The 18,635-nt window shown below is 48.0% G+C and overlaps 8 protein-coding genes across 8 annotated transcripts; 4 read left to right on the forward strand and 4 right to left on the reverse strand.

Moving 5' to 3' along the window:
* Window positions 1-273: 273 nt before the first annotated feature.
* Window positions 274-1,296, forward strand: FOXG_16061 (uncharacterized protein; the record flags this gene model as incomplete). The annotated part of the gene is made up of 1 exon (XM_018396143.1): window positions 274-1,296. One exon carries the CDS (start codon window positions 274-276, stop codon window positions 1,294-1,296), a length of 1,023 nt encoding a protein of 340 aa, XP_018256447.1.
* Window positions 1,297-2,710: 1,414 nt separating this feature from the next.
* On the forward strand, window positions 2,711-2,943 carry FOXG_22221 (uncharacterized protein; the record flags this gene model as incomplete). Its single annotated transcript, XM_018402620.1, has 2 exons — window positions 2,711-2,733; window positions 2,808-2,943. 2 exons carry the CDS (start codon window positions 2,711-2,713, stop codon window positions 2,941-2,943), a joined length of 159 nt encoding a protein of 52 aa, XP_018256448.1.
* Window positions 2,944-3,062: 119 nt separating this feature from the next.
* FOXG_16062 (uncharacterized protein) lies at window positions 3,063-3,710 on the reverse strand (the record flags this gene model as incomplete). The annotated part of the gene is made up of 2 exons (XM_018396144.1): window positions 3,063-3,362; window positions 3,492-3,710. The coding sequence occupies 2 exons, from the start codon at window positions 3,708-3,710 to the stop codon at window positions 3,063-3,065; spliced, it is 519 nt and encodes a 172-aa protein (XP_018256449.1).
* Window positions 3,711-7,957: 4,247 nt separating this feature from the next.
* Window positions 7,958-8,600, reverse strand: FOXG_16063 (uncharacterized protein; the record flags this gene model as incomplete). Its single annotated transcript, XM_018396145.1, has 2 exons — window positions 7,958-8,420; window positions 8,500-8,600. The coding sequence occupies 2 exons, from the start codon at window positions 8,598-8,600 to the stop codon at window positions 7,958-7,960; spliced, it is 564 nt and encodes a 187-aa protein (XP_018256450.1).
* Window positions 8,601-9,294: 694 nt separating this feature from the next.
* Window positions 9,295-11,144, forward strand: FOXG_16064 (uncharacterized protein; the record flags this gene model as incomplete). The annotated part of the gene is made up of 2 exons (XM_018396146.1): window positions 9,295-9,328; window positions 9,382-11,144. 2 exons carry the CDS (start codon window positions 9,295-9,297, stop codon window positions 11,142-11,144), a joined length of 1,797 nt encoding a protein of 598 aa, XP_018256451.1.
* A 314-nt stretch (window positions 11,145-11,458) lies between these two features.
* Window positions 11,459-13,747, forward strand: FOXG_22222 (uncharacterized protein; the record flags this gene model as incomplete). Its single annotated transcript, XM_018402621.1, has 5 exons — window positions 11,459-11,661; window positions 11,716-12,464; window positions 12,526-12,937; window positions 13,011-13,302; window positions 13,361-13,747. 5 exons carry the CDS (start codon window positions 11,459-11,461, stop codon window positions 13,745-13,747), a joined length of 2,043 nt encoding a protein of 680 aa, XP_018256452.1.
* A 524-nt stretch (window positions 13,748-14,271) lies between these two features.
* FOXG_22223 (uncharacterized protein) lies at window positions 14,272-14,421 on the reverse strand (the record flags this gene model as incomplete). Its single annotated transcript, XM_018402622.1, has 1 exon — window positions 14,272-14,421. One exon carries the CDS (start codon window positions 14,419-14,421, stop codon window positions 14,272-14,274), a length of 150 nt encoding a protein of 49 aa, XP_018256453.1.
* Window positions 14,422-15,404: 983 nt separating this feature from the next.
* On the reverse strand, window positions 15,405-16,817 carry FOXG_22224 (uncharacterized protein; the record flags this gene model as incomplete). Its single annotated transcript, XM_018402623.1, has 1 exon — window positions 15,405-16,817. One exon carries the CDS (start codon window positions 16,815-16,817, stop codon window positions 15,405-15,407), a length of 1,413 nt encoding a protein of 470 aa, XP_018256454.1.
* Window positions 16,818-18,635: the final 1,818 nt, after the last annotated feature.

Consider the following 18,635-nt stretch of genomic DNA (forward strand, 5'->3'; position numbering starts at 1 on the left):
CATGTCGTTTGGCCCGCCTACTTGGGCAACTCTACTTGAATTCGCTCTTTTGCCATATCCAGGATGTCAACCTCGGCCTTTGAAGACCTCTCATCGCAGCTTATTAACGGTGCCGGTATTTACAATCCACGGACCTAGATCACTTTATATGATCTTCTTATAGTCCTGTTCTTCACTGCTGGGAGAGCTTGCCTTTTGTTCTCACCCAGAAGTTATCGCCACCACACCGTACTGATGATCCCACCATCCTGCATGATGAGTACCGCTTCCTCAATGTCTCGAAACCATATAACATATCGGCCAACGCCAAGCCAAATAGGCGCTAGCTCATTCTTTAAGGGGGCAATTGATGCCTCGCCGGTCCTGATGGAAGTGGGTGTCGGGTCCACCTACAACACATTGCCGACTCAGCCCGCGCAATTCAAGAACCTTGGAGGTAGCGAAATACTGCAAAATATACTACCACCCGTTATGGGAGACAAGAAGTTAAACCGGCGGGCCCACAACCGAAGACAATCACAAGAAAATGAGGCACTTTTCGAGTCCAGTGTCTTTGGGCAGGCTGTAGAGTCACCCAAGCCAAGGAAAAGGGGCCGAAAACCTAAGAAGCAGCCAAAAGAGCAGAAGGTAGTGGATCAACAGGAGGAGTTTGATGATGATAATCTTCCCAAGGATCCTCGCCGGCGCCGAGTGCTCGAACGTAATCGCATTGCGGCGAATAAGTGTCGTCTCCGCAAGCGTGATGAAGCCTTAGCACTCGCTTCTCAAGAAGAAGCTATGGAGGACCAGAATCGGTATCTCATGACGTGTCTCGACTCTCTAACCGCCGAAACTTACCACCTAAAGACCCAATTACTGCGGCATACAGAATGCAATTGCGTTCTCATCCAGAAATACATCACGAATGAGGCGCAGAAGTGTGTGAATAGGCTAGTCGCTTGCTCTACTGCCTTTGATACCTATGGTAATTCTCTGAGCCCCTGCCATGGAAGCCCAAGTGGTGCTAGCGGCGCCAAAGAGTTGGATACGCAGAGTCTAAATGGAGGTAGTTTCCTGTTAACCCCGAGAATCTCTTCTCAGCCGGAATCTGGCACCTCGGAGGTTACAGGCGTCATGTTTGATATGATGGGTTTAGGACCATTTCAAACGACTACTATGCCGCCTGATTCGATGGGCTTTACTCAGTCAGTTCTACCGTTATCCTTCACTGAATATGGACGAGGGTTATCCGTCTACGAGGGACCGCGAGAACACCAAGCGGATGAGGTTGCTTGGGGCTCATACTGGCAGTTTTGACGTTAATAGCTACCTCTGTCTGTTAATATTAGAAATAAGGGATAAGAAACCACGTGAAGAGTTATTTATGATTTCTGGTTAAGTTAGAGTTGATCTATAACGTCTCGTACCGCTATGAATATGGAGTTAAGGCGATGCTTTCCAGTAACCGCACGTCACGGAGTTGCAAATAGGAATGTAGAACAGGAGTTTATGGGACCCAAACCGTAGAAAGATCCTGGAGAGGATAGATTACCGACGATGGTCTGGAAACAGCTCTGGCCAGTGGACAAAGAGCGAGTCCACCTTTCTTCGGACCTCACCAGTACACAGGAAGGTGCCCTATTAGTGGAATAGTGCAGAGGGAATCCTTTTAAAAATGCATGAAAGGGTGGTCGCACGATCAAGGCATGGAGACTAATCTTACCGCTGTCGACGCTGTGCAAGATACTCAAGGCAGTCACTGCAGACAGATATTTTATATTGCGGGGACATTTAGGCTCCTCCGCACGAATCACTTGAGAGCATGCAAGCGAGAATCAGCCGAAGAGGCTTAGCTATGCAAGATAGGACGTCAAACACTTGGAGAACTTGGCGTGTCACTGAAGGGTTAAAAACTGGCTGGACCATTCGGTGTAAGAAGTTGTGGGGCTCTGAGCATCAGGACCAAATCGTCCGGACTGTAAATAGCATAATTACCCACACTGTACTTTGAGTCCAGAACCCTCCCCCGCCCCCCAAGCGGCGAAATAATTTTAATTCTATGCATTGCATCTTGTTTAAACTCGGTACTAAGTCATCCAGGATGTTGAGGTAATCCTCCCCCCCACCTGTGACCAGTAACCTCATGCTGGACTCATCCGCGCCTAAGGGTGTGTCGACATACTGACAGAACGAGATATAATATCAGAACATACTTCGCTAGGCTGGTTCCAGCGTAGGTCACTCGACTATGCTAGCAGATCTTACCTATTTGTCTGTTAGGTGCCTGTTCAACCATTTGCCGGCATTTGGCCACCGTTCAGCGATAGCAAAGGTCATTATTGCGTCCAACCTGGGGGATTGTATTTGCAAGGAATCATCTGAGTAGCGCTCTGCTACTATTGATGGGTCAACTACTGCGCTTAGAAGAGATTCTGTATATTGAAGCTAATCAATCAGTGGGAACAAATTGATCAGGATATATGATGAACATTGGGACGTAGGTGGCGAGGATCCAAAAAGAGCAGGTACATATGTAGAACATGGTCTATGAGTTGGAGAGAGGGTGGGGAGTTGACTGAAGAGGCGATTGTTGCGCGTTAACTCTTGCATCAGTGGCTAGATAGAGCAACTTTGCTCCACAACGCTTAGAGCTCTGTATTACAAATATGTGCCAGCCCTGCCGTCGCTCTCTTACTCCCCAACAACGCCAAACTTTCCGGCACTCTCCAATATGTCGTCAGACCAAGAATGGCTGTATGATCCCTGCCTCAGTTGCGGCACCCAGACAGAAGGAGAAACTTACTGCTCTGATTCCTGTCGGCTATCAGAATGCGAGAAGGCACCGGCACCGATGCACTGTTCAAGCTGGCCTTCTATGCGGACCGTATCGTCCTTCTCGACATCGTCAGCCCAAGAGGCCAAGTCATCGACCAAAGTAGAGAAGGAATTAAGAGTTTACAATAAGTTATTGGATCAGCCGAAGATGCGAAGGAGATTACATTAAAAGCCGAAATACCTCAACTTCATTCGCCTCCCGCCTCAAGGGCTAACAGCAGGAGATACATCTCACAATAGTACCACCTTCAGCGCTTTCCGCGTGCCAACTCTGGGATAGAGATATTCGGATTCGAGAAGCAAGGCGTATCGACGCGAGGAACAGCCAGCTTTCCTACGCTAGAGCGTGGCTTCGTCGAATTGGTTCTGCTCTTCACTTGAAGGACTTTAGCGGGAAAAAAGGCTTCTTGAGGGACTTGATCGGCCTGGAATACGAAGTGAATCCGAACGTTCTGGGCGAGGCGGACGATGGTCAACTTGGGTTCATACATATCGCATTCGATCAGATGGTCAATCGCGCCAAAGGCGTCATCACATCCGATATTATTCTTTGGAATGCTTTATTTGAAGTTAATCGCAAAGAGCTTGACAAGGACAGGGCCAAGCCATTTCATTTCCGATTTAAACTAGAGATTCAAAGACGGTATACGCTTGTGGTTAAACAGCTACTTGCTTACATTGTCCGGTGTATGTCTTTCGAAGGCGAGGCGGACCGGCGACCATTCAAGCTTGACAGGAGGCAACAAGGCGCTTACGATATCATGATGGAACACGGAGATGACTTGACCGACGCTTGGAAAGAATACGGAGGGGACCCAGCAGCACACAAGGTTTCTAGGCTTCTTGATCTGCTGGAGAGTGACATTCTGGAACTCTACATCTCGATTGTTGATCATTTTACTAAAATAACGAGTATGATAGTGTTCTAACAACAAGTCCCAGATGAAGCGCGTCGTAGTTCATGGAAATCTTTATATGGATAAAATGTGGAACATGCTAGGTAGGTGGTAGAATGTATTGAGTTGTTTCAAGCCTAAATCTACCCAAATTAGGCTCGGTAAATAAACCAAAGCGTAGTTATAGGTTCTTCCACGTTTGGTACATAGAAAAGGGGTAATGCGATAGTTGTGGCGTTTTGAAAAATCGGTAATTAGAGAGATGTCTTTCGATATTCGGGCCAAAACCGGATTGATATCCGCATCTATCAACATGAAGGTCAGGTAATCCTGCATTTGTAAAAACCAATTTCCCTAAGCCAATGGTCCAAGCCTATTATACACCATGATGAGCAGACCATGATCATAATACGATAATATATACTCTCTGTGACAAGGGAAAATAGTTTATTTTTCGGTCCCAGACGTCGGTTTATTTCAAGACGAGGTGATTAGTAGACAGTTTAAATCTACAACAACGACAGACGAGTTGTGGAAAAAAATCGAAGAAAGGTTTACTACGGGAAACCTTTCAAGAGCTCACTAGGGATAATTGTCTTAAGTTAACCCAAGGAATACTAAAGAAAGAGAGGAATACAACTCAAATGCTCAAAGCAGAGATCAAAAGTCTGCAATATTGGGTTCTTGGCAATAAATACAATATGAGTCACGGTTATGTTTGGTAATATAATAGAAACCCCTTGACAATACAATAATATTGCGAAGGGGTCCATATTGGCAATATGATATTGTTTATTATTATTAGCAACACTGGCTCTGGTCCAGTGTTTCGGCCACTCTGACTACTTCCGTTGTTTGTATCTTTTCCCATACAACGCTCGTAGGAATTAAATATTAGGAGTCGAAGAGCTCGCATGGACTGCTCTCTCGTAACTAATTTGGTGGGCACTACGACTGCTATGCCGGTTATGAAATTGATGTGTGCTCGACGATTGCCGCACTGCTTCCCGCCGGCTTTGTTCATACCAGGTGCTTAATGATCTGCCTTCGTAAGTCAGATCGCTATCTTCAATCTTGACGATTATGACATAGCGGTACGATTTCTGGTTCGTGGGTGGCATTCTGGACGTGTTATCGTATCGACTTGTGTTGTGCTCTTTGTAATGAGGCGCGCTAGCCAGGGAAATTATGTTAAGAAGATTACATAAGGGCATCTACCGGAATACAGAAATATGTTTTGAGACTGACATAGATGTGTAAATCAAATTTATATACTTATTATGCGAAGCATGTGATGCTATGAGTGCAAGTCTGCTTTCATGATACACGTTTCCATGCGAATACGCTCATGCTCCTATCAACCTAGAGACGAGCAATACGAAGTAAAATATGTGGTCGCGAGACAATCCCACTTTGCTTGTAAGATTCGTCACGCCACGCAAATTGTGGGTAAAAGAGACAGAGAAAAGAAAATCTTTTATAGGCCTAAGCATCACTACCCTAACTTTAGGCTCGGTTCCAGAAAGTTTAGATTTATCAGATATTCCTCCGTGTTCTGAAAAAAAAAAAAAAAAAAAAAAAAAGAAAAGAAAAAAAAAATCCGCGTCTTTGCATCGTAGAGGGGCTTCTGTCATGCATCAACAACAGCTGGTAATTTAAAACAGATCAGGTCATATGGACTGCCTGCAATCAGGTTATTGCGTAGATTGGCCGGCTTTCCCTAATTACTGGTAACTCATGTTACTATTTTGGTTTATGTACAGCCTCTGCCTGTACTATCCAACATCCGGGCTCTGTATGTTGGTTAATAGAGCTTGGTCACCTTTGCTCATCGCACATAATGCACCCTTGTCTTTGCGATTGTCGAGAACGGTCGATTAGATAATCCACCAACTTTCTGATTTCCAGAGGGGTTCATCCACAAGCAAGGAGGAATAACTGAAGTGCGCCACATAGTTGTTCAAAGAGTGAAGTTACTCCAGGTGAAAGATGGTTGCTTGTGCTAGATATTTGGCAGGTGGCGGCCTTTGGTAATATCGACATTTCTCGTGTGTACATAGCTTGAAACTTCCGCGACACCCGAAAAAAAACCACATTCTACCTTCAACCCTTTCTTCCCCACCACTTTCTCCCACGGCATATGCCGATGCGTTTCAGCAGCTGTTACATTGTAAGGTGGCATGGTGAACGGCCATGCACCACGCTCTCCCCATCTATTCCCTACTCGTCATCAATATATTGCAAATGAAGCACAAAAGAAATTTGAATAGCTTGACTTCCCCCAGCTCTCATATCGTTGGAACATGACATAAGCACGATAAGTGCATGTCAGAATAATAAATGACAGCTATGGTGATACATCAGTGGACATTGCAGAGTCCTTCCGGAACATTTCGCTCCAAGGTATTACTGAGATACCCGCAGAGGGTCGTATTGGAGACGAAATAATCTAGGAACTGCTACAATCTTTTATGTGGCGTTTGCCTAAGGAAATCGAGCCTATGGAATTTCATTCAAGTTGGAGGTCAAAAGTGCAGAGGAATGATTGTGATCATGGCGCAACCTGCATGTAGACTAGTAGGCTTCTTATTCTTAGTATCTAACCTGTTTAATCAAGCGAGTCTGTCATTTTAAGACTACTCTATTATGTCCCGTTTCGATATTTAGACTCATTTTCCCGCCAAATGGGACATTGGGGTGTCTTAACTTTGGGCTCCAAGTGAGAAATGTGTCAAGGATATAACATGATAGTTGGGTGCGCTAATTGTCACTGTTCGACTCAGATTCGGCTGTTTAGTTTGCCTCAGTCAGAAGCATTCTGTAGAATAGGGAATGGTTATTGCATCTATCTTGAATCAAAAATGTGCCTTTCCCTTCCGCATGAACAGCAAGACAGGGTGGCCTTACAGGTGACGAGCAAGTGTGACCACTCTGACTTTTTCTTTTTGCGCAGGCTTTTTAAGATGATTTTGGAAACACCGCCAATCATATCTTCCACTTGCCACCCTTACTAGCAGTCGATGGTGTGCAGAGAAGGATCATGGTGGGTCAGGAGCCCTGAATTCCAGAGGGTTAAGAGGGTGTTGTAACAAACGAGCCACGAGACTTCCCTGCTGTGCTTGCAGCCCACAGGCGGGTTGCTTTTAAGAGCCCAGAGGCTGATCAGCCAGGCTGAGCTAAGGGTACCGCTATAGATGCTGGAGCGGAACTGGGGAAATTTGACTAGCGATGCAGTCAGCGTACAGGACTTGGGGATAAATAAAGCGTAGACTGGTACAACAACCGCACGCCCTGGCAGTTGGTCAGTGTCGATTATAGACTTTGAGGGCATCTTGGCACAGACAAACGAATCAGAATTGCGACCGATACTTAGTTATGGTAAAGATATGGACGGCAATGCGGATATTGTCCTTTTACCCCCCTGCGATCCGCATCAAACCCTCTTAATCCTCACGTTGATTGAAAAGACCTTCCGCAGGACGAATCCTTAAAATGACAGTACCGTATGCTGTGGTTAAGCACCTTAACTAATCTACTGTTGCGCGGTAATCCATAAATGCAACATAATACCGTACGTGGGGACTAGACACGTCACCAGAAGCACGGAGTAGCCAATAATATTCATCAGTGATCACTCCAATCGACAAATCATATTCAAAACCCCAGATGACTTAACCCTGATGTCACCAGCGCACAGGCTCAGAACTCTATTACCCTGCACTTACTCCGTACTCTCAGAGGTAATAATCCCCGCAATCCCCGACAAGTTAAGCAAGTGTCGCAGGCCGGGCATGGTCTCAATGATCCTCAGGAACAACAGCCCTTAGTAATCAAGCTGGGTGATTTAAAGTAAAACCTGTGGGATGGAATACCCCACAGAGAAGATAGAACCAATCAACTCACTACTGCTGCTCATTATGAATGACCCGACCTTCAATCCACTTTAAGCACATCCAGTGCGACATCATGTTAAGAGAGCTGGTCACACTGGGTTCGTCAGGAAGTATTTATGGGTCCGCGAAGAACTGACCAATTGAATGTTATTTAAAGTCATGCCGCTGTAAGGTCATGCCTCTGTATCAAAACCGTCATGCCGCTCTATCAAATTCCCTTTATTTTATATAGAAATTAAATAATTTAGCTAGGTAAGATCACTTAGACTTATAGTTAGGCTTCTAGCTAGAAGCTCTTAGTAAAGTTCTGTCTCGGTCTCTTGTGTTGTTTATGTACTGTTCATTACTATCAAGCTATATAGATATAGGCTGTGGCTCTCCGGGCTTTGCATTATAAGATATGCGGCCTGCTGGAAGGAAGAAGAGTGCTACCAGAGCACCACCTCGAACCTCGGGGTAATGGTGTGTACCTGGCCCAGGTGCAGTCCAACCAGCGCCTTGCCAACCCTGCATTCCCTTCAATTCTGCCGTCTTGTCGATTTGCACGACGCAGTTGATCTCACCATACGGATGAACGTGGTACTGACCCGCATACTCCTCTTGACTATCCATAAAAACGGTTGTGATGCTGAAGTACCTGGTCTCAGCGACAGGCATAGTGATTTTACCGCGACGGTATTTACGGCCGTCTAGCTCTGTTTGTGCGACCCATCCCTCCTCGAGCCCTTGTCGTATGTAGGAGCACAAGGCCTCATAGTGTGGGTTGCCTGGGCCATACTCTGCGTTTAGCGTTGCCTCAAGATCCTTGCTAGGTGTCCTGTGTAACCGTATTAGAAACACTTGTATAAACTGACGGGGGACCTGCCTCCCAGTTGTGGACAAAAGAGTAAACTTACAAGTCTTCGACTTCTTGCAGAAATTCTGCGCATCGAGACACAAAGGCCTGTGCTGTAGGCCAGAGAGAGAGATCCAAAACGGAGGCAGCATCTTGGCCCATGATGGCGCAAAATATATGATGAACAGTTTGCTAGAGGGGGGTTTACGACTGATGTGATATACTGCCGGTGAAAATGAATCGATTGTCAAACAGCCTACAGAGTTGGTGGAAGCTTCCTTTATTGTCTCTGAATGGACTACCATGTCAAATGCGGGGGAATCGATACATGTAGAATATCCGATTGGCTGTCCGGCAATTGTCAATATCCGATGCTTTGTAAGGCTGACAACTATCCGACTTGAATTCCGATTCTTGCTTTAATTGTCGCACTGGATGTGCTTAAAGTGGATTGAAGGTCGGGTCATTCATAATGAGCAGCAGTAGTGAGTTGATTGGTTCTTTCTTCTCTGTGGGGTATTCCATCCCACAGGTTTTACTTTAAATCACCCAGCTTGATTACTAAGGGCTGTTGTTCCTGAGGATCATTGAGACCATGCCCGGCCTGCGACATTAATTTATGCTCTCCAGCTCCCAGTAAGTCATTCGAATCAGTTTCGGAACAAAGCGTCTGGAAAAAGGTGTCCAGTGAATATGATATTAGGAGACCAAGCAGAGGCGATGTGATGCAAGCCTGATGTGTTTCACATTTACATTCTGCCTGGAATATTCAAGATTCAATTAACTTGTCTCTTTCAATTACTTGCAGTATCGACTTGACGGTACATGTCTCTGGTACAATAGTCGAACAACTATCATGGAACAATTCGAGCTCGTCATCGTTGGTGCTGGTCAGCTACTCTTCTTCGTATTGGAACTAGCATTTACCTGACACGCTTCATAGGTTGGCATGGTCTGGCGATGGCCAAGACTTATCGTGAAGTCCACCCAGAAGCTGAGATTCTGGTCATGGATTACGCCATGTCGGTTGGTGGTACCTGGGCAAATGAGCGACTTTACCCAGGGCTAAAGACCAACAACTTGGTTGGCACGTATGAATTCAGCGACTTTCCTCTCGACCCCAAGCAGTACAGTGTCGAGCCTGGACAGCACATTCCCGGCCAAGTTGTATACAAATATCTCTGCGACTTCTGCGACGCGTTTGGATTGACCTCGCTCATTCGTCTGAGGACCAAAGTGAAATCAGCTATGAGGCCACCCAGCGGGGACTGGCAGGTCTCATTCTTGACCTTGGAAGACGTTGAACAATCTAGAGTAAGACACCAAGTCGAGCAGCACAAGACTCTTGTTGCCTCAAGACTTGTTCTGGCAACTGGCCTGCCATCAGAGCCTTTCATGCCTACTCTACCTGGGCGAGAGGCATTCAAGGGGCACGTCTTTCACGCGAAAGACTTCAGGCTCCGTGCGCAGGACCTAGATGGCGTTCGAAAGATAGTGGTCATTGGCGGAAACAAGTCAGCCTGGGATGTCTGCTACAGCTCCTCCACTCGATTTGGAGCAAAGGTTCACATGGTCATGAGACGGTCGGGTGGAGGCCCAAGTTGGTGCTGGCCAGCCAGGATGACAGGCTACATCTGGTCCATCTCTGCAGCCTCAGCAACTCGACTCTTCACCTGGCTTGATCCTAACCCCTATGGTTCGTCTGCATGGCCATTGCGAGCCCTGATCCACCGTACATGGCTCGGGCGAAAGCTCTCGGGCCTGTTCTGGAATCACCTGGACAACAAGGTTAACCAACTCAATGCCTACAACAACAGTCCTGGCACTGTGGCATTGAGACCATGGTCTTCAACCTTCTGGATGGGAAACTCTCTAAGCATCCATAATTATGAAACAAGCTGGTTTGAACTGGTCAAGAATGGTCAGATCATAGCCCATGCTGCTCAGGTCACTAAGTTGACAGAGACTGCTGTCCACCTATCTGACGGTTCCATCATTGAGGCTGACGCCGTCATCTGCTGTACCGGTTGGGAGGCGAGACCCAATATACAATTCCTGCCAGAGGGCCTTGGGGATCATCTCGGCTTCCCTGGCTCTACTTCTGGCAACCAGAGATTGGAAGCCAGGGTGAAGGCTGACATTCTCCGCGATGCTCCAGCACTCAGAGAGCAGCCGATGCGGCAAGTACCCGTGGCTCTTGGCCCAGAGAATGCGAAGCTCATAGAAACCGCAACCATGGCTGTGAAGACAGACGCCTCTCCTTCTCCCTTTCGACTGTATAGATTCATGCTGCCATGTGACCCCAGCGTCATCAGGGAACGAAACCTGGCCGTGATCGGCTCGCAATTGACCCTTCACACATCTATAATAGCTCAAGTCCAAGCGCTCTGGATCACAGCCTTTTTCAACAACAAGATCCCTCAGCTGGTAACCAGCTCTCAACACTCTCCCGATATGGGAGTAATTGAACGTGACACATTCTATCACACCGAATTTCAAAGAATGAGACGACCGAAAGAGGTAGGTGGAGCGGGGGAGAGATGCCCCGACCTTGTTTTTGACAGTATTCCATACGTCGATATGCTCTTGTCCGACCTTGGCCTGTCATATCATCAGAAAGCATCCTGGTATAAGGAAATTATGGAACCATACTGTCTGCGCGACTTCAAAGGTCTTGTTCAGGAATGGATGTCCAAAGCAGCCTGATGAGGAGCAAACGTGGGTTAAAGAGCAGACAGAATACTGTATTTTCAACAAGATCTTCACGTGTATATCATGTTCATATGATTACTGTTAGTACTTCTTTACGTTCATGATGACCATCAGCGAGGTGACAGTCACTAGCAGCCATGGACGATGATGATTGGCAGAGGCTTTGGTTACTAACCCATCATGGCCGTCATTCAACAGAGCTGGGTCGGATTTCGGAATTTCGAACTGCGGGGTAAACCAATATCCGAACAACCGTGAGAGGGACTTAAATTCCGACTCGTCCTACCTGGCAGTGTGAACAGTTGAAAATGCCGCCGCCGAGGGGCCCCAGAATTCCTGCCTGTGAGCCGTGCAGGCGTTCGAAGCTCTCTTGCGATCACGGGAGACCAGCCTGCAGTCGCTGTCTCGCCAACGACAAGCCTTCTCAGTGCGTGTATCGAACTCCCCTGGGCTCTCGGAAACGATGGCGAGTTACGCCAAATCTCTCCACTCGTGGCGAGCCTCGTACTCCGTATGCATTTCCAGCATCTTATCATGTGATTGTGCAGACTTATGACTTATCTAGCGTCACGGTAGCTTCCACCACAATTGTCGCTGCTACCAGCCCTCCTGCATCTTCCATTCATGCCAGGACTAGTTATCCAAATCCAGGCTATCTCGGCGCATCAAGCCATGCTGCCATCTTCAGCCAGCTATCTCAAGATGAGGTCCCAGCCCGGTATTTGAGCCCTCTACCATATGACGCAACCCAGGAGTTGTCACTTGGATTCGAAGATGAGGTTCATGTTAGCAAGGTGGCAGACTGCATGACACAGTTGCTGGCCTCATTCTCAGCGGCCGCTTTCAAAGATTTGATCTCATTCTGGCGCGCAACTGGGGCCAATCTTGCTCTCGCTGAACCTCTGGTGGACATATGCCTTGATGCTCTAGACAGCCTCCATTCTTTATCCACTCAACCAGGAAGAAATAGGTATTTATGTTATGCCAGGCTACTCATCCAAAATTCAAGACACCCTTTGCTCGTAGAGCCACCTCTGGATGTCCACGAGTTTTGCTTACAGTTCTTGGGCTCCAATGCACGTCTGGAGACTCTAGGTCTTCTCATCTGTGCCGTTATCCGAGCGTCATCAGAGGTTTATCCTTTCCCGCCACTGTATCTAGATGGCACCCGTCGACAAGAACTCATGTCTTTGGCCGTCAAGTTGACTGACACTGCCGTCGAAGCAATCCTTTCACTTGACAAACTCAACGACCTACAGTTGGTTTTTCAGTACGAGAACTTCATCTCCTACTCGTACGTCTTTGGAATTCAGTGTATGTCCGCTTTCCAGTGCCCGCTCATCTGCCCATTGCCCACCGCTTATGCTCGTTTTAGCATATTACTCATATCGCAAACTGGGCGACGTCATCACTTCAATCGCAACGCTCGGTTATCACGAGAAGTTGGCGGCCATGAATGAATTGCCCGAATTTCTTATCAATATCCGTAGGACCGCCCTGGCACGGACCTACTCGGCCGACAAGAACTGGGCAATATTTCTTGGACGTCCCCCGCGACTCGGAAAGAAGTTTTGCCGCCTCAACGCCATATTGAGATGGTCAGTCAATACTGAAGTGGAGGCGAATTCGTCCTTTGGGCATTTCCGTGACATTTTGCAATGGCCTGCTGACTCTAAAATGTCTGCTTGGGCTGAAACTCGCTGGACAGCGGCTTGCGCCTCCTTGAAGGAAGAAATACTGGATATTTTCAGCGAAGAGATCAAGGAAAATTTGAGTGGAAGAGTTTGGTAAGACTATCTCGCCTGCGACTTATGAAGCGCCCCAGAGCTGTAGACTACATTTGCTGATTTAAAATACAAGTGGTCTTCGGGAGAGGGCTGAGCAACAGTGGGCTTCGCTGCCAGAGAGCTTTCGTATGAAGGGGAGCTTGAAGAATCATGATGAGGGAGCTTGGGAAAGGGATTTTCTCGTCAGCACAAGGCTTGGATACCTCCATGTCTTGTTTCTTCTCCGTCTTCTATGTGTAAGGTCACCAGCCAACCCTGATCCTGAATTTGTGAGAATCTCTCAGGAGATCCTCTCATTAGTGGTTGAAGTGATTGTCCTTGGAGACCAGTTGGTGTGTTCAACGGGGACAAGCTTTGAGTGGAGGGTGAGTGAAGCCTCTCTTAGCCACTGGTTGCCCATCTTGTCACTAATTCGAGCTACAGCTGGCACACTACGGCCTTCCAGCAATAGGGATCATAATGATAGCCATGCTCAAAGGGCGGAATCTGTGCGATGCCCTCCAGGATGCCCAGACTATCCGTGACCTAGGGATCGTAGTCACTGAAGTCGACCTTGGGACAATCGTTCGACCCATGGAGCCAAACTACGCATTGCTATCGAGGGCTGTGGATACTATCAAGAAGTTTTTGATACGATTTCATGCTCAAGATAGGCAGGCGGGTCTACCTCAAAGTACAGGTATTTCGGCAACAATACCGGATGGTAATATTTGGGATTTTCAATCGCACTTAGAACCGTGGGATTTTGAGATAAACTTTTGGGATACCCTGGCCGAGCATCCATCTATGTTCAGCGCTGAGACGGAATGATATGTCACCATGGCCAATCACAGATCATATATGTGGCGGTTGGAGCGTACTATGTATTGATTAATTAGTTATGATCCACACCGTTTCCCACTATTTGGCATATAAATCTAGCTTGAGACCTTTAAGTCGGCCGTTCTTTGTCCGCACGTATGCTCTGTGCTAGTGAGGCCAATACGTACTAGATGGCGCATATGCAGTCCCTTCGTGCTGTCATTCACAAAGGGCAAGTTGTACGTGAGCTTGTACCTGCAAAGCTGCATTTGCAAGTAAATGTGTCATTAATGGGCCGGTGATAGCTGGGGGTTATCGTGTCTTTCACGTGAAGAGCTGAAAGGAATGAAGAGCTTGGGTACCATAATTTCCGCGGAAGGTTGGGGCAGGTATTTTGGTCCAATGAGGGGCCCTTGAAGTTGCAGAAACTGGTAGCTTGAAGTACTTTGGCTATGACGAAAGTCGTATAAGTGAAGTTGCGGATCACGTATCCAAGGCCATTGCTGTGAGTAAGTCCCGAAGTATTGGAACGATCAACGAGATTTAGACGACCTTTTAAGCGTGACATTGGCCGTGGTAAATACGATGCTATCCCTCCTTACAGTCTCTGGCGGCATTTCGAGGTCGGAGGCCCTGAACGAGTTGATGCTCTCGCTAAGCGATGGTCTGGTGATAGTCGCCATTGTCGGTACTGTCGCTACACTTGGAGGGCTGAAATGAAAGATTCAGGTTGAGGCGCCAGGTTTGGGTCCAATTTATTTATTATCATTTGGGCGGGAAATAATCGGTTGCCCATCGGGTTCGGGGCCCCGAGCATGCAGATCATGGTCATGATCAAGACTAACCAAATCCACATCACGCGACGTCAAATGCCGAGAGACAATACCAAGTCGAGGATAGTCTAGGTAGTAGATTTAGGCTAATATCGTAAAACATTCTAATTATCACCTCAGTTTAGAACTGCTGTAACCTACTTTAAGCTCCAGAGGGCTTGATGCGTAGGAGCTCTGTGGAGCCGCCCGGCCATGTCGGGCCGGTATGGCTAAATAGCGGCAGATCTACCCAAGTCAAACACTACACCCCTTTTATCCGGCTCACTTTCGGTGAAAGTGGAAATTCACGGTCTTTCATTGGCTCACACCCCTGTACATCCTCTTTCACCGAAAAAGTGACGGGGTTGTCGAGCTTCTAGCTGGCTTTTTAATTAAGAGTGGATGATACACCTTCTCATTGGTTAGCCGCTTCCTCCGTCATAACCTTCATAGCTAGACTTGCCTTTGTGGCGCAAAACGATGCTACCTCCTAAAAGCCTTCATGCAAATCGACATTTTGACCGCGCCGTAGAGATACAAAAATGGGTCCGGTATACCATCCAGGACCACCTAGTGGGCACCCCCACCTAATGGACCACCAAAATTTCGATCTTCCCATACACAATCCAAATATTGATGTCCACAAAAACAGGCCCAATTCTCAATTAATAAACGAGGCTTTAAAGAGGGGGCCCCATAGGGACACGCCTAGGCGCGCCTCCTGTCCTGAACGCGTAGGCGTGCGGATTATGTCAGCCCTCAATTTGGCCCAAACTCCACTGTCGAAATTCCGCGTTCTGATGCAGTTTTTACTTTTTAGAATACTATGATCCTAAACGGTTATGAATTCTTAATTATCTACCGGAATGGATGGCCTGCTGGGACTCACTATCTACCGCTGCCGCCTCCCAGATATCATGCATACCTTTTCTACTGGAAAAAGGGCTGCGTTCCATCTCCGCAGCTACCTGAGCCTTGACCCGGTCATCTTCCGCTTTGCTCCAATCTAGATAGGCCATCATCTCCTCTTTAGTCCAATCTCTGGAGCCGTTTGGAGTATCGCAGCGCTTACCCATCTGCTTCCAATAGAGACACCATTGATAGCTAGATTTGTCGTACCGCAGAGGTAGACCTAGCGCCCTCCGATACTGCTGGTTAGTTTTAATACTGCCACGAGGCTGCACCTTGTACCAAGCATCTCGAGCAGCAACATATCTCAGATAGATAGCCCGAGGATCATCATACCTTGATGTCGGCATTATCCTTGTCTGTGCCGGTGGTGCTGCTGATGATGCTGCCGGCACTATATTGTCCGCGCCGTCGAGACTGACGATAATGCAACTGGCACTATCTATCACTGACTCTGCCTGCTCTGATGATCCTGAAGACGTTGGTCTTGGAGCTTCTCCTGCGTGCAAAGATGATGCTGATGAAGATGTCGTCAGCAATGGTCTTGCCTGCGCCGACGGTGCTGGTGGCTTCAAAAGCTCCTCATGTCGTTGAGGGCATGTCTTTGAAGTCATTGTATGACCTATCTGGTGACATCTGCTGCATTTAGGTTGTGCCTTTGGCCGCGCTGTTGCCTGAACTGCCTCGAATGCACTTGGCTCTCTCTGGGTGCTTGATTGTGGTCTACTAGTACTCGAACCGGCGGCTATCCGATCGGGTCGATGCCAAGGCTCCAGTAGTAACTGGTGAACACCATGGCGATTGAGGTGCCAATGTGTGTGAAAATGCTCCAGGCGAAGGGGCTGATTTTGTTCTTGTAGAGCCTGGAGAGTATGGGCGCAAGGGAGGCCGTGAGATCTGGAGAATGCACTGGTGCAAATGGGCAGGTGTTCTTTTAGGAGCAGCTTCCGCTGTTCTTCCACCTTGCGTAAAGCCTCGTGAGATACCCAGCCACGTATGGCACTGTATAGTGATACAGAGAGCTCGATTGGTATTCCCATTTGCTGGCTGGCTTGGTTGGATTGCAGCTCGGCTAATTGATTGAGAAGCGCATGCTTCCTAGCCCTCCAAGCCTCGAAGAGATCTAGCGTGGATTTCTTGAGGTGGCTCTTAAGGAGCCCATGGATACCCTCAACCCGCGAGGTGACTACATTACCAAAATGAGGATGTTGATCAACCCAAGCCCTCACTAACCTTTCCTTGTACGGATCGAGCCAATTGGCCTTGATATAGCCAACCTCTTCAATGTATTGTGGTAAGTAGCGCCTTTCAAGCTCTTGCACGCGCCGGTCAAATGCCTTTTCATCCGGTGACTTCATGATCGAATGCCAGTGATTGAAAAACTCATTCCAATCGGCCAGGCCTTGCTGGTAGGCCTCTGATCCTTGTTGGTGGCGCACGAATGTCGGCTGGCAATAACGGAGGACTGCCTTATTCGCATGCCATAGGCACGAGTGAAATTGAGGATGGAAAGCAGATTTCTGCGGCGTTCATACAAGCCTTATCGCGGTCTGTTAGGATAACCGATGGAAGCCTTGTATGGCAGAGTTCATACAGGGGCCTGAGCCGGTCCCAGGCCCATAGGTAGTCCTGCTCAGTCTCGCCGCTAAGGAATGCAAAGGCTATACAGAACGATCGCTGGCAGGCGTCGACGCCAATCATATCAAGCAGTGGCATCCCATATTTGTTTGTCTTATATGTACAGTCAAGGAAAAGCAGGTCTGGGTAGGCCTGAATGTATGCCAATGACTCTAGATGGGCGAATAACACCGCCGTGATTCGGTCATTCAAATCAAGCCGCATTCGGTTCCAGAACTCTTCCTTATCCAGTTGGTTAGCAAAGGCGTGTATAGTGCTCTGACCTTCACAAAGCTCTCGTTTGCTATCTGCGATACGATTATAAATATCTTGCTGCGTTGCAATAGTGTTCGAATTCTGGCGGATATAAGTCCTGATATCATTTGGCGCTACTCCTGCATTCGTAAGGCGGCTGACTATCGACTTGTCTGCATCGGAGAGCTGCCGATGGACTGGATGGGCCGATTTGTGCCAGCTTGGCTCGTGGTTGTGTAAATGAAACCGGCTGTCCGGACGATGCCTTAAAGACCAAATCGCCTTATCTAGGGATTCCTTTGCGATAATTGAGAACCGACAATTGGTTCCTCGCGTAATAGTCTTACGCTGGCGATCTTTTGACACGCTAGGCGGACGACATCATCGATCGCATGCGTAGGTGATAATCTGCCTGCCGCTAGTTGATCGTGAAGATCCAGTTATGAACGCGTATCCTCTCGGTGCTGCCCACTTGTTGATAGCGGCGAGCAGAGCCTCTCGTGAATCGTATGTACCCTCTGGCGGGAGCACATCATCAGGAAATGTCGCTTGGGCTATGATGAAGCCCAGACCTGGGGACTACAGTTATGACCAGCAAAAGCAGCAATGGGTGCAGCCCCTGAAAACCGCGACAGTGGAGTTTGGGCCAAATTGAGGGCTGACATAATCCGCACGCCTACGCTTCAGGAGTGGAGGCGCGCCTAGGCGTGTCCCTATGGGGCCCCTTTAGAGAGAGTTTCTATAAAGTTATTTGAATTTTACTCTCTACGTGGTTTTGTGACCTCCTGACCGCTGCGTGTGCGCTGGCAGTGCTTTGTTACGACCGTAGAGTCCTCACGTTCGTCCTCTAACCCGACACCCACCTCAATCACCGACTCGACCTCCTCATCCACATCTACCTCTATTTCTGCCCCCTTTGAGTCGGGAAGAGCTTCTCCAGTCGCTAGAGACTCCGCTAGAGCCATGAATCGTCGGTTCGGGTTCGGTACCATCTTTCTTTTCGTCCCTCGCCGCACCTGGGCCATCTGCTCTTCGAGGCCAGCAATTCGCTCATTCTGAACGGCCTCCTTCATCTCTAAGGCTTCTAGCCCCTTTGCGATCTTACTGTACTTCCGCCCGGTCGGTCGACTTTTGTCTTTGGCCATATCCTTCACTTGCCGGCTCGTTTTCGGCGTATCATCTCAGGGCAGTGGAGGAGGGCTCGGTGTCTGGAACTGTTCCAGCAGTGTTTCTTTGTCCGGTTGAATTTCCGGATGTGTTAGAGCTTTGTGACGGTTGGTAGGCCAATTTCCAGTAAACCTCCA

Source organism: Fusarium oxysporum, genomic scaffold (assembly GCF_000149955.1).
Source record: "Fusarium oxysporum f. sp. lycopersici 4287 supercont2.30 genomic scaffold, whole genome shotgun sequence".
In the NCBI taxonomy this organism is placed as follows: domain Eukaryota; kingdom Fungi; phylum Ascomycota; class Sordariomycetes; order Hypocreales; family Nectriaceae; genus Fusarium; species Fusarium oxysporum.